Source organism: Papaver somniferum, chromosome 1 (assembly GCF_003573695.1).
Source record: "Papaver somniferum cultivar HN1 chromosome 1, ASM357369v1, whole genome shotgun sequence".
Taxonomy (NCBI): domain Eukaryota; kingdom Viridiplantae; phylum Streptophyta; class Magnoliopsida; order Ranunculales; family Papaveraceae; genus Papaver; species Papaver somniferum.
The window spans coordinates 213,226,749-213,249,511 of NC_039358.1; the positions used below are offsets into that span (position 1 = coordinate 213,226,749).

Sequence of the window (22,763 nt, forward strand, 5' to 3'; positions counted from 1 at the left end):
TCTACTACCGAAAGTCATTATCCTTTCCCCTTGTAAGGCTGTACCCAACTGAAAAACGTTTCCAGAAAATGACCTTTTGATGGAACACTTATGTTGTTGACACTTCTCCAATAAGGAGAGGTGAGGGGTTCAATCCCTCCGGCTCCCACCCTCTTTCGTCCCCTGTGTATATGGTCGACTGAAATGAAAATAAGGGTTGTATCTTTATAGGGTTGCCAGACTTATTTGTTTTGTTCTCGAGTTGTTGATATTTTTGGATCAAAAAAGTACTACTAGTTATGTTTTACGCTTGAAATAAAAGAAGCCACCTTCTAATTCGTTGTCCAACGGCGATTACATCGTGAAACACCATGATCACTCAACTTACAAACACACCAAACTCCAATTACCCCCTCACTCTCACCTTAACACCTTAGATAACCATCTCCCAAATCCTACAACAATCTGCACCAACAACTGTAATTTCCCCTTTTTGCTTCCTTTTTTGGATCCTATGGTTAGCTAGGAATGATCTTATATACCGACAAAAACAAACAACTTCAGCCGAAATCTTAATCTGGGCTTAAAAACTACAACAAGAATTCACCGTGGCACTAGATTCCTTACCACCGGTCCTACCAGGAGATGCACCAATATATAACCATCCAAGAGGAGACAAAAGAATATCTACAATATCGGCAGGATGGTCAATTCCAAACATCAACTGGATTAAGATTAACACAGATGGAGCAGCCAGAGGTCACCCAGGTTTTGCGGGAGCAGGATTCATCTGCAGAGATTCCGACGCACAAACTTTAATGGCTTTAGCTCAACCTTTAGGAATTACGACTGCCTTAACCGCAGAAACTTGGGCTCTTCTTTTGGCTTCAAGAACGGCAACAGAAAGACAATGGCCAAAAGTTATCTTTGAAACTGACTCAGAAAACCTTTTGCGCTTCATCACTTCCTCTACCCCCTCCTTGGAACATCTCAGGGATGATTGAGGAAATAAAGAAGAGATTTAGACATATCCCACAGGTTGCCATTCAACACAACTACAGGGAAGGAAACCAAGCCGCAAATGGTTTGACCAATCATGCAGCAGATGGAAGCCAATTAGGAAACTTATCAACCAAAATATGGGACCAGGCAATCCCGCTTTTTATTAGTCAAATTTTATTTCATGATTCAATGGTACCACATACCCACGACAAATTGTAACCTAATCTCCTATCAATAAAATGCATACTTTAAAAAAAAAAAAAGGTAAAAGAAGAGGATCCCGGGACACTTTTCTTCTCACAATATCGACGTCTTTTTTGGGAATAAAAACTAAACGGTGCCCCACATTTATGTTCCTCTTACAAAGCTCTATACACTTACAAAAAATGAATGCATTCCAAAAACAAGAGACATTACAATTTACGAAGTGTTAATAATTTGTTGATTTTTAGTGGCTCATTTTCAAAACTCAGTAGATGGTGGTGTTAGATGTCCTGAAATTTGCTCATTTTCTGTAGCCCAACATATTTTCAAAATATATCATCTTCAAATTCGTTAGTATTTGGTTTTTATTCACAAAAATGATGTTCAAGATATGAAATAAATACAAGTATGATATTGAGAAAATTTTGTTATTTTTTCAGATATATATTGTCTGCACTTGAAAATGAAATAGACCCATAGGATTAATCAAAGAATAACCGAATGATCCGACTATATAAGTAATTTTGGCAATTGTTTTTTGCATTTCTTTTTTGGTCGAAAGTTGTTTGCATATCGATTTTTAGTTTTCCTGAAATAGTTTGTATGTCATTACAAATTACTTCATTAGTCATATTCCATTGCAACACGCTTGGAAAACCGCTTGAATGAGGATAGTAAAATGAAAAGACCCATATTGTTGAAAACGGTAGGATAAAGATTAAGGATTGAACACTTGAACTAAAAAACGTTAATGCATGATTTACCAGTAAGAACACACCTGCTACGCACATGCTTGTAGTTTAACCGTTCATAAATAGATGATCTAGTTCAAGTGTGCACAAATTTATAAAATGATCTATTTCTCAAATTATACGACGGATTTCCGTAATTTACACAATCGAAAATTATGGGATTTGAACCCACGCCCTCTCTCGAAGTTGAAAACGGTAGGATAATGATTAGGGATTGAACACTTGAACTAAAAAACTTTAAGGGAACTTTTTCTTGTAGCCCATATTTCTAAATTTTTATCTATCAAACCCACCGTTAAGATAGGATATATACAAAACCCATAGTTACTAATAATAGGATCAGATTTACATGATTAGCCTTTTAGTAAACGGATTATTCATAAAAAGGAAAAAAAAAAACAGTTGTAAAAAAGTCAAAACTCCTGAATTTAAGAAACTCCCTAAATTCACTCACATGCCACTAAGAGCATCTCCAATGGCACATCCGTTTCCATCATATCCGGATGCAAAAAGTATACATCGTCTGCTGATTTGTACCGAGCATTTCCATAACTATAGCAAGTCCAACAAAATCATCTCCAATCGGTAACTTTGTGAGGAAGTTGTACTGTTACAGTTGTCCTCTAATGATAGGACGAGCAGTTTTTTTCCTATGGATAACCGAGATTAATACACGATTTGATTCGATTGATAAATTAAGCAGAGCAAACCCTTCTTCCATACTTGTATTTCTACTATTACTGTAGAGATTTAATTGCATCAAATTCTTCTTCTATGTCTGTAATTCTTCTGCTCGTCATCTTCATGTGGTTCTGTCGTTATGTAAACCCTATTCAAGAGGAGACTTATTTACCGAGAATCTCAAACCCATATTTGGGTTGGTCATAGAACAAAAGATTTTTCAGAAAAAGAAAAATAATTATTGATGACATGGATTGATTAAGTCCTCTAGGAGATCCTCTGAAATTAGAGGATGGGTTAGAGGATGTAAACCTAACCGTCTGCCACATAATCTTCACATTCCCTCTCAAAGTTCCCGTTGGAGATGATTTTCCAGGAAAAATAGCCTAATCCATTAAAATAGGAACATGACATCCTCCGGTTGGAGATGCTCTAATACCGCCCCACTTTCAACTTAGTTTGTCATATTTATACCGTCATTAATCTAGAATTCAGTTTATCACTCTATTTTTTTTCTTCTTTCCTCGTAAAACAAAAACCTGATTAACGAAGAAAAAAAAAAAAAAAAAAAAAAAAAAAAAAAAACGAGATTAGATCTAGTTCTTAAAAAACTCGCCTTAAATAACTCTTGCAAAACAACTGACCTTACATCACTCCCTTAAAAGCCTTTCGTAAATCATTCCCTTACCTAAAAACTCAAATTAATTCTTTGAAATAAAAAAAAAAAAAAGAAAGAAAAACTCAAATTATCACCTTGTATGATCGGAAAAAATTAATTATCACTCTGATATATAGAAAAACTCTAATTATCACCCCTAAAATAACTCCAATTATCACTGTATGACAATTTTCACACATTAGTAACATAAATAACTCCAATTATCACCAAAATTGGGAAAGGTTGCAAATGGGAAAACCCCACTTATCACCCCACATGATATCCATGAAAATGGTAATTATCATATATTTATTTTAAGATAAACCTAATGATAAAAAGAAAAAAAAAATTATGTACAAAAGTATCAAATGGGAAGTCTATGTAGTACTCGCAGCACCACTCACTAATAAAATTGAGAAATCAAACGTTACGCTGATCAGACAACTAGCATAAAATCTGTTTTTCAACTGGTTAATTTGATTGTTCTATAGTGCAATTTAATTGGCAATGTCGCACCTTGATCTCGCCAATTTTCCATTTCTTTGAAATGTAGAAAAGCTATTGAAAAAACAAGTCCATGCAGACGAACAACGAGTTAAAGAAGGTACAATATAATCAATGTGGTTGTTGTAATCATCAATTCAATGGTGAAGAGAAGGTAATTAGCGAGGAGTGAAACTAGGAAGGATGGGCACTAACTAGAGAAATGAATTTCCCGAGAGACAAAAGAAAGATGACAACATGATCATTAAATTTCGTAATTATAGTAACATTAATTTGACCGAAAAATATGTTAACAAGTTGACGGAAAACATGTAACAAACTTCATTGACTGGATTATAGGATTATTTATTTAAAAAAAAACTTATATTAATAATTCGCAATTAATTAAGGATAAATTAGTCCATCTTAAAGTAGGAAAGAGATAAGTCTAACCTTAACGGCATATCTAACTTTTGGGCTACATCCTATATATATACATGTATACCATGTTAACGATGGGTTTCAGGAAGAGAGAGGAACTAAAGATGGATTCCTCAAAATTTTCCACAAAACTTTAATGCATGATTTACCAGTAAGAACACACCTGCTATGCACATGCTTGTAGTTTAACCGTTTCCTAAATAGATGACCTAGTTCAAGTGTGCACAATTTTATAAAATGCCTCCCTCAAAGACCAGAACTTGAGTCCGGCGCCTTAGACCACTCGGCCAACCTGACTTTTTGTTATGAATTTTAGATCAGTTTTTAGGGAACGAAAGAAAGTAAAAGAAAAAGTTTTTTGAACATTCTCACCTCATCTCATTTTCCCTATAAATACTTACACTTCCATTCCATCGGTCTCTCAGCCCATTCACACTCACTCTTGTCTTGACACTACTACCTCAACATCCATTTTATCAAGAACAACTCCACTTCTGATGAAATATTGGTAAAAACTTCCAAATATCTCTATCTTAATTTCCTTTACCAGGTTCACTGATTGATTCCTTCCCTTTTCTTTTTTCATTGAAGATTTTTGGTTTCCTACTTTCAGATATTTTTAGTAGTGCTTTTAAGGATCCCTGAGTTGTTTTTTACAAGTTGCAGTTTCTTTAGCCAATTTAAGTACCAAAACAAGATTTTAGTGGGGCAGATGTTGCACTAACTAGCATAGTCCAAGAACCCAATTTCAGCTTATCATTGTGCTCGCTTTTAGTTGTTGAAGGCGCATTCACAATTATAACAATTTGTCTTTCCATGGCTACTTTAAGCTTTAGTTGTATTACTTAATGCCCTTCATCTAAATTTTTGTTTCTGCGGCTGCGCTAGTTTTCTGGATCTATAATCCTTTGTTCTTCACAATTGTGGAGCAAGCAGCCGCGGGTGATTAATTCGCAGAAAAGAAGAAGATGACATTAGCTTCAACTGAAAAGGTAGCTTTAGGCTCATTTGCCTTCGGAATCTTCTGGATGTTAGCTGTGTTTCCGGCAGTCCCATTCTTACCTATCGGAAGGACAGCTGGTTCAATGCTTGGTGCCATGCTAATGGTCATGTTCAGAGTTCTTTCTCCAGATCAAGCATATTCTGCAGTAAACCTACCAATTCTTGGTCTTCTCTTCGGGACTATGATTGTGAGCACATACCTTGAAAGAGCAGATATGTTTATGTACTTAGGCAAGCTGCTTTCCTGGAAAAGCCTTGGTCCCAAAGATTTACTCTGCCGCGTCTGCTTCATTTCCGCTATTTCGAGCGCTTTATTCACCAATGATACCTGTTGTGTTGTTCTCACTGTATTTGTACTGAAGATTGCTAAGCAGCATAATCTTCCACCTCGTCCGTTCTTACTAGCTTTAGCATCTAGTGCGAACATTGGGTCTTCTGCAACTCCAATTGGTAACCCGCAGAATTTAGTCATAGCTCTCCAGAGCAACATCAGTTTCCAAGAGTTCGTATACGGGATTCTTCCTGCAATGATTGTGGGAATAGTTGTGAATACCTTCATTCTCTTGTGCATGTTTTGGAGGGAATTATCTGTTCAGAAGGATGAAGAAGATGTTGTTTCCGTAAAAGAAGTAGAAGTTTCCAAGGCAGATGTGACTTCCCACCGCTTCTCACCTGCGACCATGTCATTTTCTCAAGAATGGAACTCTACGTTAGATGGGGAAATGACAAACAGCAGATCATCTAGATCAAACAGTTTGGGGGAGTTTGGAAACAGGATATCTTCTAGCCTCGAGATGCGCTCACACCATGTAGGAAGTGATTCTGCAAAGATGCACACTGAATCAAAAGAGAATGGTAGTGTTACTGACCCTTTCGCTCGGTTGGAAAATATGACTTCATCTAGGGAAACGAAGGTTACAATAATTGAAATGAGCAATAGTAATAAACTTGTTGATATTAATGGTTCGAAAGATATGGCGGTATCTATTCAAATTTCAGAAGAAAGGGAGGGTCTTATAAAGAAATGGAAGAGGTTGGTATGGAAAACATCTGTTTACCTGGTCACAATAGGGATGCTAATTGCACTTCTGTTGGGTCTAAACATGTCATGGACTGTCATAAGTGCTTCCCTTGCTCTGATGGTTCTTGATTTTAAAGATGCAGGACCAAGCCTCGAGAAGGTATGATTTTCAATCCTTTCTCCATTTTATGTGCTACTGCCTCCGTTTCAGGAAAAATGATACTTTCACTTTTTCATTTTTGCGAAAGTATCACTTTTCCTGAAACGGATGGAGTACTAGTATCTTTTGTTGCTAAACACTATCAAACTCATCCAACCATCTCTGTACCCTTGATCAGGTATCCTATGGTCTCCTGATATTCTTCTGCGGAATGTTTATTACCATTGACGGCTTCAACAAAACGGGAATACCAAGCGCCATTTGGGATTTTATGGAGCCTCATGCACGCATCAACCATCCTAGCGGAATCATAGTGCTCGCTGTTGTCATACTTGGCCTCTCAAATCTTGCTTCAAATGTACCTACTGGTAAGTCCCATTAGTTGGCCATACTCCTACTGCCAATCGCTGATGTTGTTGTCACAATAGTGAATTAACTCTGTCTCTCTCAAATGTTGTAGTATTGTTGCTTGGAGCACGAGTTGCAGCATCAGCGGCGCTAAGCTCTGCGTCAGATAAAAAGAAAGCATGGCTAATATTAGCATGGGTGAGTACTGTTGCAGGTAACTTATCATTGTTAGGATCAGCTGCAAATTTGATAGTCTGTGAACAAGCTCGTCGAGCCCATCCATTAGGTTACGATCTTTCCTTCCGGAAGCATCTACAGTTCGGATTTCCCTCGACTCTGATTGTCACTGCAATTGGCTTGTTGCTTATAAGGGGTTGACATGAAGCCTTCCTGTTCTTTAATATGTACATAAATGTAGAATTGTTATAAGAACTGCAAAATAAGCTGAGAAGCGAGAAGCGGAACCAATAAGCTCAGATAGTTAAAGAGAACTCATGTACTGTAAGCTTTTCTGATTTATCAATAATGCAAGTTCACTAGAGGTGTACACTGTAATAGACTGCTGTTTCGACTGCCTACCGGAGTATAAGAGGCGAAATTACTTTATGAATTGAATGGGCACAACTTGTCTAAAACAGAGTAAATCTCTGCAAATTCTGGATGAGATGTATCTCCAATTACAAATTCATGAACACTTCCCTCAAGTTCAATCCAACTGCAACCAGGAACTTTCTTGATATCCCTATCTTTCATCATCTTCCTAACCCTATTAACATCACTCCACATCCCCAATCCGGCGTATATGTTTGACAAAAGTACATAAGAACTCGGTTTCATAGAATCCAGTTCGATCAGATTTTCAGCTATCTCTATACCCATTTCGAAGTTTTCATGTTTCATACAAGAGCTAAGCAAGGTTCTCCATATAACATCATTTGGCTTAATGGGCATTACCTCGATAAAGTTTCTGGCACATTTTAGAAATGCTGCTCGGCCGAGAAGATCAACAATGCATCCATAATGTTGCAGCTTTGGAGTCAAATTACAGACTCTTCTCATTAGTTCAAAACAGATCATACCTTCTTTAACCATACCAGAATGGGCACAAGCATTCAGAACTCCAATAAATGTAATATCATCTGGCTTAATCGAAACCCTCTCCATCTCCATCAAAAGATTAAAAGCCAAATGACCTAATCCATGAATCGCGAGCCCATTAATCATAGAGTTCCAGTGATCGACATTCTTTCTTTCCAAATTCTCGAAAACCCACATAGCATTGCTTATGCTGCCACACTTTGAGTACATATCTATGACTGCAACCCCTAGTTTACCACTCAAATCCAATCCATTTCTCCGAATGTAATCATGTATAAATGTTCCTTCACTAATGTACCCCAATTCAGCAATCGCCGAAAGAGCCATAGCTAGTGTTGCTTGATCAGGTACCGAACTGCTTCCTTTCCACATTTCATGAAAGAGTTGTAAGGCTTCTTTAGAACACCCATTATGAATGTACCCATCTATCATAGCATTCCAAGTTACAGTATCTCTTCTAGAATCCGGAATTTCATCGAACAAACTTCTAGCTTTATCAATGTCACCAGATTTCGCGTACCCATCTAACATACTAGCCCAACTAATCGAATCTCTCTCAGGCATCAAACTGAACAAATGACTAGCAATTCCAAGCTTCCCACACTTGAGGCAACCATTAATCATCGAATTCCAAGACACCAAATCTCGCTCAGGCATCTTATTAAACAAACCCCAAGCAAACTCAAACCCATCTTCAAATTTCGAACACCCACTTATAATCGAATTCCAAGTTATCAGATTTTGATCTTCTATCGGCATTCCATGAAACACTTCAACTGCATTCTTCATCATATCATTCTTAACATACCCATCAATAATCAAATTCCAAGAAACTGAATCTCTTTCAAGCATTTTATCAAACATCAATCGAGCAAGTTCAATACACCCACATTTCAGATACAAATTCATCAAAGAATTCTGTACAAATACATCATGAGCCCCAAATTCACTTTTCACAATCAAACAATGAATCTGTAACCCTTCTTTCAACAATTCAAGACGAGAACAAGCTTTAAGAACTAACGAAAAAGAAAAAGTATCAGGGTACACAAAACCACCTTGATTAAGCATTAAAACGAAAACAAGAATTGCTTTCTCAGGGTCGTTTCCATGTGAAAATGACTTGATAATCAAATTCCAAAGGAATGGATTTCTTCTTTGTTGAGAAGAGAAGAAGATGGTACGAGAGAATTCAACTAATGGTTTATGAGAAGATGAAGAAAAATTGAGAACGATTTTTGTTGTTAAAGATGAGTTTTTTATAAGCCCAGTAGTTAGAATTCGGGCATGAATTTGGTTTACATCTCTTGAGTTTCTAGATTTCTTCAAGAGATGAAGAGTTGGGAATGTTGGATTGTATGCTTGGTTTGAGCAAGATGTATATGTAAGCATGGAGGAGCAGAAGCAGATATTTCTGCTCTAGAATTTGGAGTAAACCCCTCTCTTTTAGTTCCAACGGTAATAACTGCCTTATCCGGCAAAGTAGAAACTATAAAGAGGTGAGTCAGTGAGTGTTGAATCACAGAATCGGTGGTGGTGTGACTCAAACCATTTCACCTCAGTCAGATGCTGAACCGGACCCATTTCTGAAATTTTGAAGAAACTAATCATTCAATTTCAGTAGTCATTCAATTTCAAAAGTTTAGCGGAAACTTTTACGAATACAACCACCATAATTGAGTAGACAAAAGAAGATCACACTCTATAGATTACATCTCCTGCACAGCTCCAGAGTCCTGAAGCAGCTTTCACTAGTCTTTAATGGCTCCAGCCAAAGCTAATATCAGACTGGGATTTACAGTCCCTTCACTATAGGCATACAACTCGGGCTATAGAAACATCACTTAAAAAGTGACAGAGAGCAATTCGCTTATCAGTAGAAGGCTGAAGGTAAAGAGAGCAATCAGAATCAATGCCTGTAGCGGATATCAAACAACAAAATTCAAGGGTAGATAATCAAAAGGCATTCCACTTAGAATTATAATGTTTTTCATTGTCAAAATTGCCAAATGGACTCCAAAAATACCAATAATTGTCTTCCGTGGTCTATATCAAGTACATGAAGCTCTTCCCTCTCTTGTCACTGACTCACTCTCCTTCATCAGTTCCTCCGGAGAGAGAGATTTTCATGTGAAAGCAATTTGACACCTTCATATGCTTCAGCCATCGATCTCCAACAAAAATATGATCGTGGGTGACTGAAGACTGCAAGGTTAGAGATCACGCAAGTGGTTTTTCGTGGCTCTTACTATTCATCTCGCGCCCCCGATTTTCTCTTGGACTGTAAAGACAGACGAGCATCCCTCTCTCGCTCAAATTCGCGCATATCTGTCCGCTGTAGGAAGGAAACTTTGTCTGTATACTTGTCGGAACTCTTCTTATAAGCATCTAACTCGTCTTCTAGCCCTTTGTTCTCCTCCTTGAATTCACCCCAATCCTTTTTCGTCTTATCAAGCACACTTAGCTTCTGTTTCTTCTTAATCTGTTCAAGAATTGTGTCAACTGCAGAAGGGGCTCCAACCTTGGCTTTCTCCAATGCTGCCTCCTTTGAGTCAACATCAACTAGTTTCTTTACTTGAATGTCTTCACCCGCAAAATCTCGAACCTCTGTTACCTATATTGACATTGCAAAGTACTGTTTCAGCATCTTTCAACAAATTTACAGACAAGATCATTGGACAGTCATCCGAAGGAGGGAGGAATGGACACTTGTTCTTACCTCTATCTTTCCCCCGCCTGCAGCTGCAGCAGCCGTGGCAGCTGCATCCTTGGCTGCAGATATTGCAGCAGCTGCAAGCTTCTTAGACTCTTCACTTGTGTGGTTATTTTGTACAAGATTAGGTCTCTTCTCCGCTATGTCCTTACCACGTGAAGCTGGTGGTGTCAGACCTAGAGCCGTCATCCAATTCTGTAAACCAAAGGTCAGTAGCTACAACGAAAACATAAAAGTACCAATCTATAGTCTCAATAACGACTTTGCCTGAAACCACGTAATGCCTGGAAAAAAAACAGGAAAATACAAATAAAAAAAAACTGTATTACTCACAGGAGAAGTCTTTGATTCTGTTTTAGTGATTGTTGTTGTACTAGGTTTGCTAGCAAAAGTTTTGGGCATCTTTATAGAGGCATTCTTATTCATTTGCTCCCATGCAGCATTTACCCGAGCTTTTCTTTCTGGGAAGACAAGCAGATAACATATGTCAGCCCTTAAGATGTTACAAAAGGTTGTTGAATCTAGATTGAAGGGAAGCAAGATGACTAGAAAGAACGTATGATACATTAATCTTCATTTAATTGAAGAAGCGTAAAATATATGCAAGAAAAAATTGATTTGTGGATACTACGTCGTGGAACTGAATTTCATACGTCGCTTAACTGTAATGATAGCAGAACAGAGATAGTGCAAAACGGAAAACAAACTAATATAAACTAGTTGAATAGGTAACAAAAAAGGAAGCAGATGCAGAACAGATACCACATTCTAAAAGACAATACTTTTATGAGATTACCAGTTTCTGCGGATTGTGCATTTGGATCAGCCACAGGTATAACTTTTTCAGCAGATGAAGTCAATCCCCCATTTTCCTTACCTAAAACACCTGCACCAAAAGAACTAAGCCGATCATTTTTGTGAAGGAGAACAGGGGGGACATAATGGCAAAACAAAATACCCAAGTCCCTGTGCACATAACATAATCCGGAATTCGTATGATATTTCTACATGTTCTAGATATTTAACTTGATAAGTGAACATATTACTTAAAAAGCTGAACTAAAGTGTCATCTGATGGAAAGCCTGCATGAGAGAGAGAATGTAACATTATCCTCAAGAGTTGGTTTCATTGACATGTTAAATTTACTAGCTATAAAAGCTTCAACTGTTAGAGACGGGAATCACCATTTACACCACTGAACTATGTGGAATTAAGGGATGAAAAACATCCATCTGAAATACTACTAGTGACATGACAGGTTTAACTTCTGAAGCTTTAGGCGTGCCCTTAAAAATAGATGGAATTTTCTGTAAATGAAACAGAACATAAGGAATCGTTCAAGATTGCTAGAAAGACCTGATTCAAGATTTCTAAAGGACAAATTGTTGGGCAGTCACTTTGAACTCCTCTCAGTTTGTTAATAAAGAGAACCATACAATAAAAAAAACCCTTGTAAGGTACTTCAATTTACCAATTGAATTTTCAGAAATAGAAAAAGGTCTTAAATTGCAGAATCCAAATCCCTGCTAAAATGCATCTACAAGCTACCGGGCATAGTCAACAGAACTTCAATCTCAAACTAATAGTAAGATGGACACTTTTATGAAAATGAAAAGAAAAAAAGAACAGGATCAGAAGTTTGAAGTGCAAAATCAAGTCAACTCCAAGTTCTGTGCATCCTATTCTTAAAGGGCATTAGACAGTACGAAAATGATATTCCTTTACAGAGGAGGTGTCTACCAGTTTCACATTTGTTGCTCTTAGATTGCGCGTCCGATGGCACCTGCTCCATGGCTGACGGTACCAGTGGTAACGCTTGTGTTTCCAAGCTAGAGAAGATTCTTAAACTTTCTGTGTAAGAAGATGTTTCAAAGATTCAAGAAAATGATGGCACTGTGCGCTCGTTACACTGGGTTGCTCTTTATGATGTACTTGTGGCGATCTTGTTCCTTACGCTTCAGCAAAAGTCTCTTTCGACTGTAGAGTAATATGTTAGACAGCTGAAATATGTTAAGGATTGAGACCCCAAATAATTTTAACATTTTAAGCTTATATAGTGAAGTAGGATTGAAAAAACTGATAAGACATATGATTACCTAATGAATTAACTAATGAATCAGGAAACATAATCAAGCAGTACTACTGCTCCCTTAACCTCGCTTCGAGTGATCACACATGGATTTTTGGAGATGCCATTATAACAATCCCAAAATTTTAACAATTAATCGCAATAAACTCAACCAGAAATCAAACATATTGACAAAAATCTACTGAGAATTGACAACAGGTATGCAAAAATCAACTTAGTATTCAGCTTAAACTCGTGTCATGATAACTAAAATATTTCAACTGCACAGTTACAAAAGAAAACAGTATGCTAAAGCTCAACGAGTGAACCTCATTAGAGTATAAACTGACTTTACGGCTACAAACAAAATTAAACTGAGACATCGTTCAGTATATCTTCGAATATAACAATATAAAAGATATTACATGAGATGATTCCCAATTTCATGTATATAATAATCCACCTTCCACCACGTCTTCAATTGACTAATTTTCTCTTCTGATTCAAACTCAATTTTAATTGTCAAAAGATAAGACACTTTCAGTTTTAGCATGTGATAGTTAACTGCTGGTTTAAGTTCATTAGATGTAATAAAGTAATAAACTAAGATCTATCACTGATTAATACTACATTCATGTCTTTGAACTTAAAAGCCAATGCTCACTTACATTCCTCGCTCTATTTGTGTCAATTCTACTTTCTTTAGTTTAATCCAAAACAAAGAAACATTTCCACAGATCAAGGAAATAATGAAACCAGTACCAGACCACTCTTTCGTTCTGTTTCCAAGCACAAAATCCTAATGAAACCAGTAACCCTTAACCTAGTGTAAATGTAAAACTAATCCTTGTGCAATTTCTGATACTGAAATTTTTTGTTAGTTTAGTTGGCAAGTGACATTGATGTATGAACAAGGTAAGCAAATCCAGGGTTTCTTCCATCAAATAAGTTCCGCTCTATCCAAATATATCACTTAAAAGAGACAACGCTCAGAGAGTGAGATAGAATACCTGTTCTTATGCAAATGAGGAAGACACAATAACCCAAGATGCGATCAAAAACTGCTGCAAAATTCTGCAATTCAAATAATTATAATCTCTAAGAATTAAGCTTGAATCTGTTCAGGTAATCAAAATTACAAATCCAGTGAAAACAAATACATAAATAAATTAATTCGTACGAACAAATCCCTAAATCAAAACCGTTTAAAACTTACCCGGATTCTTGTAAAATCGATCGGAGAAAAATCAAACCGAACGGAAAACGTTCGAACGGAGAGAGAGGAGGGAGAGGAAGGGTTTTGGTGGTGTGGCGCTGAGGGTTTTGGCTGAGATGGTTTCCCGCTGGTTTTTGGTTCAATACTTCTGGTTGGGTTTTTTCTTTGCTTTTAAGTTTGCGTCGATTTTGATGCCCTTTACAGGTCAAATGTCAGTTTTATTGTATCCACGCTGACCAGAATTGAAATATTTGCATAAAATATCAAGCACAGTGGTTCTTGGCCTTGGGCTCTTGGCATAATTGGATAAAGTTAAAAGTGCCAGATTGCTATGCCAAATTTGGTCAGGCGTATATTAAAACTGCCGTCGATATTAAGGGCAGTTTTATAGCGAATCTGTTTAGGACGTACTTTGAAATTCCGCATATAAGTTGTCCTTTAATGAAAGAAATTTATCAAGAAAATGCTACCCTTACAAATAGTTTCGAAGAAATTTAACTTGTCATGAGTTTTTTTTTTTCTTTTTTGATAAATCGCATAAAATTTCATTCACGATAAAATTGGGATTCAAGAACATCGAGATCAAATATCGAAATATAATTAAAAAGTACTAACAAAGAGTAATTCATGAAGAGAAGTAACGAACTACCAACAAGAGTACCAAGAAATCCGAAGATTGAAAGAATGGTTTCGGGATCATAATCCAACCATTTTGATATGGTTTTTGAAAAAGAGATCTTCTCATAAAAATATGAGAGTAATATGCCCAAAGTCTTGAATCTTGATTTTTTTTTGATAAACAAGGAACCTTTTCATTAATGGAAATTCGAGGTTACAATGAGTTTAAGATCGAATATAAGAGAATACAAAGTAACAAGAACATACCGTAAAAGTACAATACCGAGAAATCCAACAAGAGAAAGAGAAGGATTACCAGAGTAAGACAAATACAAGTATGAATAAGATCCGATAAAATCGGAGGAAGAATGGTTTTTCTTAGAAGTAAATCTCAACCATTTAGTTTGTTTTTCTTCTTTAAAAAGATATGCTCCCAAACTAGGAGTGATTTGCTGAAATCTCTTGTAACTAGTGATGAAGCTTCTGTTGTCAAACGAATCACCGATGAAGATGAAGATTTCGTCGTTGGATAGCATGATTGTCGATCTTATAACCCAACCCGATAACCAAGAACCGCCATTAAAACGAAGATAAATCTCAAAAAAGTAGATAAAACCATCATAATGGTGTATATAAGCAGAAAACATAATGAAAGTTAAGCTAAAACTACTAACTAACCTTGAAAACAAGAAATAGTGAAGAAATCTTTTCAGATCTGGTCAAAAATCTGAGCAGATCATAGCAGAGAAGGGTTGTCTTGATAGTTTTGTTGAAGAAGAAGGAGGAGTGATAGAGAGAGGAGAGAGAAAGGGAAAAAAATGAGTAAAAAAGCGTCTTGAATCTTGATCTCCACACTAGAACTTCCACCCAAAATCTCCATTGAAATCGCAAAGAAACGCCTTGAGCGCATAGAGAACCTCCATAAACAAGAAGACGGAAACAAAAAGGGTAAAAAACACACAAGAACACCATAAAGGAAAAAAAAAAAAAAGAACTCCTAAAAGCAATGGAGATTGAAACAAAAACTTAAACAAATCAAACCTAAACTACTAGCTTCTAAGAAAATAAGAAAAAAGAAAGAAACCTGCTAAGATCTATCCCAAAAGGACTAGAACTGAGCAGTAAGCTTTAATGGTGTCGAGGGTTTTCTTTAGGTTTTGAGAAGGAGTTAGAGAGAAGAGAGAAAATTTAAAAAATTCTTTTAATGTATCAACTGTCTCAACTGATTAGCTCAAAAAAAAAAACAAATGTCTCAAACAAAAAAATCACCTAAGAAAAATGAGCTTCAGCCAAACCCACTTTAGAACACTGTCAAGGTATGCCCCATCTTTTAACCAATATGGGTTGTACTGAAATTGTAACTACATGAAATCTGATAGCTACACCCAAAGAGATCTAAAGACTATAAAACCTTAGAACATCAAAAACGTGACAAACTTAAATGACATAAACACATAAAATAAAGATAAACACAAAGATATAAGTGGTTCAGCCGTGAAAGTGTAGTGATCTACACTACAATAGGCTGAATTAGGGTTCAATCTTACAGGATCTACGTTGTAGAGGTTGGGAATAAAAACCTCAGAGAGGCAAAAGTGATAACTTAATGACAATTCTTCGATAATAGTCTAGGTTACAGAGAAGACTAAAAGGAAAGAGTGGTCTGATGAGCACACGAGTCAGACACACGATAGAAAATACTCAAGACTAAAGACACTCAAACAAGGATAATGGGCCCCAATAAAGGTAGCCCAAATAGTAGGATAGGTACATGACAATGTCGTCCCCTACAACTCATCCTTTTCCTCAAGGATGAACTTAGGAAAAGAGGATCTGATGAAAGTTGTGTCTTCCCAAGAAGCATCCCCATCATCAATATGAGACCGTTGGACCTGTACTTTTGGAATATGTTGGCGGCCTTTGACAATAACCCGAGAGTTTAAAACTTTAACAGGCTTGACTTTGAACAAACCATCCTTGTCCATGATGGGAAGCAGTGTATGTGGTAGTAATCCCTGGCCAAGCTTCTTCTTTAATAGCGAGACATGAAATACGGGGTGGATCCGTGAAGAAGCTGGTAATTGGAGTTTATAAGCAACAACTTCAATTCTTTCCAAGACTTTGTATGGACCAAAAAACTTGGCTGCAAGCTTGAGGTTCCTGCGTAGCTGGACAGAAGTTTTCTATACGGCTGAAGACGCAAATATACTCAATCTCCAACATCAAATGATCTCTCAACCCTGCCTTTGTCAGCTTGTTGTTTAATATGATGCTGAGAAACAAGCAGATTATGTCGTAATACCTCTGTCATGACTCCTCGCTGGTGGAGATAATCTTCTACTAGTGGATTGTTGATGCCGCTAGTAGGATGTAGTCCAAACTGTTAGAGCACTTCTCGGCTGAACTCACAAGCATGGCTATCTCAAGCTTGTTTGTCAAGTTTAGTTGTCAAAACTATAAGTCTTGATTTCTAGTCTACTTATAGCTATGTCTCGGATTAGGATAAAATGTGTAGTTAAGCTTTAGACTTTACGGTTTTTTATCGATTGAAGACGAAGAACTACTAAGGGGAGCTTGTGGAACTTCATCAACAAAAGGTATATGGAGACTTGAACTCATCTATCACTCAGAAGTCTATTTCTATTCTATCTCATATTCAGACAAAAGTCGTATAGCTATATAGACTTTACATTATACACATTTGATATTTCGAGCTGAGTTTAACTGGCTTACGTATTTCTCGAAATATGTATTGCTAATCTTTCGCTTTAACCAAGTTTATCTTTTATTCTTGACGAAAGTCAAAAGATGATCATGTGAAAATCGTCTGGTAACATCTTATATGATTTGTGTGAGACAGTCATTTGATGTAGACTCGGAATGTTTGGTATTGATCATTTGATCATTTGAAAATTTCTTTGAAGATAATAGTTTGTGTTAGACAGCTATTCCCGTCTTCCAAGAATGTTTCAATGATTGAAATGGGAGTTTAGAATAATTAACCATTGATTGGATATAGCACAGTATGCGTGCTTGTATGCTAACTGTTGCAAGTGTATTCCAAGTCCGGGAATTTAGTATGCATACCCGTATGCATACTGATTCAACAGTTGAAGTTCGGGAACTATAGTATGCATACCCGTATGCGTACTGATTTCGGCCATGAACGACGGTATGCGTACCCGTTTGCATACTGGCGAACAAGGCCAAGTCCGAGAACTTAGGTATGCGTACCCGTTTGCATACTTGAGTGGGTTAAGTTCATGAACAAATACATTTATATAATAAGGAATGCAATCTTTGCAAACCGTGGTTATAATGTTCATGGATTGATTCGAGTGAATCAAAACCGATTTTGCTTCAATTGTGTCTTGTATACCTCTATGAGAATATAAACTATTGAACAACTCTATATCTAGTTTCATTTGAGTCATTTTAATTAGTTGTGATTAAGATGAACAAGGTTGATATGAAGGTGTTCATATGGCTAACTTTGGTTAACTATTGTTGAGCCAACTAAGTGTACACGTTTAGGTACGGTTACCCATATCTAAATAAAGGTACATTTAATTTGTGTGTAACAAGCTAATACAATCTAACGTTTGAAAGATATTATCCTGAATCTAATGAGGTTTTCATCTAACGGTGAATATTGAATGCTTTGTTACCAAGGTAACATTGATTGCAAACCCTGATTTGAGGACTATATAAGAGATAACTCTAGCAACTGGGAAACCTAATCCCCACACCTCTTATGTGATATTATTTGCGAATAGAGTCGATTCTCCTTTGACTTAGGTTTTTCCTAAAACCATTATAGGTTAACGACTTAAAGACTTCATTGGGATTCTGAAGCCAGACCCAACTATTTTCTCTATAGTTGCGCGTTCTGATTTTACTTTGTTCTATCGTATTGAGTACTATCTTCTCTAATATTTGCTCGAGATTTAATCTCTGATAGGTACGTAAGATATAAAAAAGTAATCACAAATATCTTCGTCTCATTCTTTGTGATTCCATAATATCTTGTTCCTCTACCATACGGTTAAGTTATTGTGAGGTGATTGATATTACTATGGTGCTATTCGGGAATATAAGTCTGGTGTATCAATTGGTTCATGCTCACCTTGATTTATCAAAAGAAGAAACAAAAACTCGTAGTTATTTCTGTGGGAGACAGATTTATCTATTCAATAGACTTTTATGTGAGAGACAAATTTGTTTATCAAGTCTTAGAATTTGGGTCGTAGCAACTCTTAGTTGTAGGTGAGATCAGATAAGGGAATCAAGTGCATATAGTCCTGCTGGGATTCATAGACGTAAGGAACGCGACTGTAACTTAATCAGTTTGAGATTGGTTAGGGCTCAACTGCATTCCAGTTCGAAGTTAACTTGTAGTAGGATAGAGTCTGTCGTGACTTGATACAGTGTGGTGTTCAAATCTGGACTAGGTCCCGGGGTTTTTCTGCATTTTCAGTTTCCTCGTTAACAAAACTTCTGGTGTCTGTGTTATTTCTTTTCCGCGTTATATTTTCTATATAATTGAAATATAGGTTGTGCGTAGTTCAATCAATTGGTGAATCCGACCTTTGGTTGTTGATTGAAATTGATTAACGCTTGGATATTGGTCTTTGGTACCATCCAAGTTATTTCTCATATTAATCCGGCTCACCGATTTCTATCTGTTCGATTGCATATTGATTTGAGAAATTGAGATATAACTCTTGGATATATTTTTCTTGATTGAGTCTGACTGTCTAGTTGATTCTCTTGGAATTATATTGGAGTTAGTCCATACAGATTTCCTAAACGAAATATTAGGTGTGGTTGTTAGACCCCGCTTTTTCAATTGATATCAGAGCAGGCAAACACGTTTAAGACCTCATAAGTCTGTGTTTGTAGTAATCTAACTCTATGGATAGTAAAGCCTCTATAAACGCTTCACCAGAATTAGATCTACTCAACTCCGAGTGTTTTCTAGAAACCATCGATGAGGTTGAGTGCTTTGATCTAAAAAAAATCATCAAAAATATTTGTCGAGAAAAACAGCGATTGATAAGGAAAATTGATGGTCTTGATTGCGAAATTTATATCAAAAACTCTAATATTCGATAACGTTCTAAAGAGCTAGTTACTCTCCAGAAGAAGTTGGATTAACAAATCCGGATCAATTCTGATCTTGTTGCAGATATTGGAAATTATAAGGATTTGAAGTTTGTCAAAGCTACTTCTATGGATATGAATAACTCCTTTAATTCTTCCATGAAGAATTGTCGAAAGTCAGGAGATAAGCGAGGTTTAGGCTTTGTGAAACCTGATGCGACTCAGAATCTCTCAGATGAGTTTAAAGATGTTGGTATATTATGTTTTCTGGTTAACATAATCATTTTCAACATACGTGTATATCTTTCAAGAAAACTTTAAAGGTTTCTAGTGATCTTCACAACAAAGATGAACAATTGTTTTCTTCTCTCAAAAGGTGTACAAATCTAATAAGAAAACCCAATCGGATTAGTAGTGTTAGTATGGGAGCTTTTGCTCTAAAATCAACATCACCCTTTCAATGGTTCCTTGATAGTGGATGTAGCCGACATATGACTGGAGATCTTTCGTGTTTTGTGAATTCAAGCGATTTTGAAGGAGGTCTAGTAACATTCAGAGATGAGAGTTGTTGTTACATAAGCAAGAAGGGGACGATCAAACTGACTGTCCTGAAATCCATGATGTAGTATACGTTAAAGGTATGACTGCTAATCTTCTCTTTGTTATTCAAATTTGTGACAAAGGCCATAAATTTGTCTTAAATGCGAATGGATGTGACATTGTAGAAAAAACTGGAAAAGTAATTTTTCAGGGAACTCGTGGTAAAATAATTGTTATCTCTTAGATACTCAGTTTAGCAATTGTTGCAACTTGACTAAGGTGGAATCTACTCATCTTTGGCTAAGGTCGCTCTTGTTGTCCTTTCAAGAATGACATTTTATGGGGGAGAGTTCTTAATTGAACTTGTGCTTAATTGCCAAATCTTTGTGGGGAGTACGGCTGTGGAATATTGTAGGAGTTTTATTGTATCTTTATAAACTCCTTAATAAATACACTAAGTTTCGACTATGTGAAATCATCGAAACAAAGTTGATATGTTCATTTTTAGTCATGAAGTATCTCTATGAGAATTTTATTATGATCCCACTAGTTTTCGTACCTTTGCCAATTTATATTGACAAAAAGGGGGATCCCTCAGCTGTGTGCTTTAGCGATGCTTTCGAGTCCCAAATTTAATTCTTTTGTGATGTTAGACACTATTTATGCACTATTGATAGCTGGTCTCACCTCGTTGATGCCATTCTTCGTTGGGAGAATTATTTTGTAGTTCGCACTACATATATATATGGTTTACGGATTATTATGTAAAGGGGAGTGGTTTTCATTGTGAGATGAAGTATTGACTAAGGGGAATGATACATATCATCGTAGTATTATTGTCAAAGTTGTGATACAATTGAAATTTGATGTTGTGTAATAATACTATGACATTGTATAACAATAATTGAGAACAATTGTTTTCTTATTGTTATGGATACGGATCTTCAACAACTATGATGCTGAGTTGAACACGTTCATAATCACTGGAGTACTTGGAAGTTGTTAGAGCACTGATCGGTCGAACTCGCATGCGTTGCTATCTCAAGAATGTTTGTTAATATTAGTGATCAAAGCTATAAGTCTTGATTTATAGTCTACTTATAGATGTCTCGGACGAGGACATAGATTGCGTAGTTGAGCCTTAGACTTCACGGCGTTCATCATTTGAAGAAGAATAACTACTAAGGAGAGCTTGTGGAACTTCATCAACAAAAAGTATGTGGAGACTGAAACTCATCTATCACTTGGAAAGTTTATTTCTACTTTATCTCCTATATTGAGACATAAGTCGTGTTACGATATAGTTTTATATTATACACATTTGAGATTTCAAGCTGAGTTTAACTCGCTTACATATTTCTCGGAATATGTGTTGGCAAGCTTTCGCTTCGACCAAGTTCATTTTATATTCTTGACGCAAGTCAAAAGATGATCATGTGAAAATTTCCAAGTAACATCTTACATTTTTTGTGATACAATCATTTGGTGTAGACTTGTAATATTTCGTTATGATTATTTTAATAACTTGAAAATTGCTTTGATGCTAATAGTGTGTGAAAACGGCTATTGTCATCCTCTAAGAAAGTTTCAATGACTGAAATAAGAGTTTAGAACACTTAATCATTATTGGATATGACATGTTGTGTACTCTTGCATATATGTAATCCATGTCCGGGAACCATAGTATGCGTACCCGTACGCATACCTGTTGGCTTGAGAAATCCGGGAACCTAAGTATGCGTACCCGTTCGTGTACTGGCGTAAGGTTCATGTCTGAATATTCCTGGTGGGAGTGGAAGTACGCATACCCGTTTGCGTACTGGCGAAACCCAATCTTGGTCCGGGTATTTCAAGTATGCGTACCCGTTTGCATACTTGAAGGTTAAAGTTCTAAAATCGGTTGTACATGAACTTAAACATTTATATAATAAGGAATGCAATCTTTGCAAACCGTGTCTATAGTGTTCATGAATTGATTCGAGTAATCAAACCGATTTTGCTTCAATTGTGTTCTTGTATACTTCTATGAGAATATAGCAATTGAACAACTCTTTAACTAGTTTCATTTGAGTCATTTGAACTAGTTATGGTTAAGATGAATAAGGTTGATATGAGAGTGATCATATGGCTAGCTTCGATTAAATATTGTTGAGCCAACATGGTGTACACGTTTAGGTGCGGTTACATAAATCTAAATGAAGGTACATTTCATTTGTGCGTAACAAGCTAAGTTCGATCTAACGGTTGAAATATATTAGCTTGGTTGAATCAGGTTTTTCATCTAACGGCGAATATTGAATTCTTTGTTACCAAGGTAACTAAGATTGCAAAACCTTATTTGAAAAATATATAAAGGAGAACTCTAGGAACTGGGAAACCTAATCCCCACACTTTTGTGTGTTACTAGTTGCATAGCTAGAGTCGGTTCTCCTTTAACCTTAGGTTTCTCACGAGACCCTGTAGGTTAACGACTTAAAGACTTCACTGGGATTATGAAGCATGACCCAACTATTTTCTTTGTAGTTGCGTGATCTGATCTTGCTGTTTCTATTGTGATTGAGTACAATCGTAAGATTGGATTGAGATTTATATCTCCGATAGGCAAGATAGAAAAGTAATCACAAACACCTTCGTCTCATCGTTTGTGATTCCACAATATCTTGTTTCGTTAATCG

The 22,763-nt window shown here is 36.5% G+C and overlaps 3 protein-coding genes across 3 annotated transcripts; 1 reads left to right on the forward strand and 2 right to left on the reverse strand.

Annotated features, from left to right (window-relative positions):
• Positions 1-4,601: 4,601 nt before the first annotated feature.
• On the forward strand, positions 4,602-7,288 carry LOC113315347 (silicon efflux transporter LSI2-like). Its single transcript, XM_026563638.1, has 3 exons — positions 4,602-6,383; positions 6,562-6,751; positions 6,844-7,288. Exons 1-3 carry the CDS (start codon positions 5,169-5,171, stop codon positions 7,107-7,109), a joined length of 1,671 nt encoding a protein of 556 aa, XP_026419423.1. The 5' UTR covers positions 4,602-5,168; the 3' UTR covers positions 7,110-7,288.
• On the reverse strand, positions 7,212-9,263 carry LOC113315342 (pentatricopeptide repeat-containing protein At2g45350, chloroplastic-like). Its single transcript, XM_026563634.1, has one exon. The coding sequence runs from the start codon at positions 9,219-9,221 to the stop codon at positions 7,335-7,337; it is 1,887 nt and encodes a 628-aa protein (XP_026419419.1). The 5' UTR covers positions 9,222-9,263; the 3' UTR covers positions 7,212-7,334.
• A 515-nt stretch (positions 9,264-9,778) lies between these two features.
• On the reverse strand, positions 9,779-14,023 carry LOC113315355 (craniofacial development protein 1-like). Its single transcript, XM_026563645.1, has 7 exons — positions 13,828-14,023; positions 13,622-13,685; positions 12,284-12,520; positions 11,339-11,428; positions 10,876-11,003; positions 10,549-10,737; positions 9,779-10,443 (listed from the first exon to the last, which is right to left on the reverse strand). The coding sequence occupies exons 3-7, from the start codon at positions 12,333-12,335 to the stop codon at positions 10,078-10,080; spliced, it is 825 nt and encodes a 274-aa protein (XP_026419430.1). The 5' UTR covers positions 12,336-12,520; positions 13,622-13,685; positions 13,828-14,023; the 3' UTR covers positions 9,779-10,077.
• Between the last annotated feature and the right edge of the window lie 8,740 nt (positions 14,024-22,763).

Excerpts from the sequence above, each read along its gene's own strand:
- LOC113315347 (XM_026563638.1), top strand. The coding sequence starts at position 5,169 with ATGACATTAGCTTCAACTGAAAAGGTAGCTTTAGGCTCATTTGCCTTC. Across the intron at positions 6,384-6,561 it reads CAGGACCAAGCCTCGAGAAG|GTATCCTATGGTCTCCTGAT; the intron begins GTATGATTTTCA and ends ACCCTTGATCAG. Across the intron at positions 6,752-6,843 it reads TGCTTCAAATGTACCTACTG|TATTGTTGCTTGGAGCACGA; the intron begins GTAAGTCCCATT and ends CAAATGTTGTAG.
- LOC113315342 (XM_026563634.1), bottom strand. The coding sequence starts at position 9,221 with ATGCTTACATATACATCTTGCTCAAACCAAGCATACAATCCAACATTC.
- LOC113315355 (XM_026563645.1), bottom strand. The coding sequence starts at position 12,335 with ATGGAGCAGGTGCCATCGGACGCGCAATCTAAGAGCAACAAATGTGAA. Across the intron at positions 11,429-12,283 it reads GAGCAACAAATGTGAAACTG|GTGTTTTAGGTAAGGAAAAT; the intron begins GTAGACACCTCC and ends CTTTTGGTGCAG. Across the intron at positions 11,004-11,338 it reads TGCACAATCCGCAGAAACTG|AAAGAAAAGCTCGGGTAAAT; the intron begins GTAATCTCATAA and ends TTGTCTTCCCAG.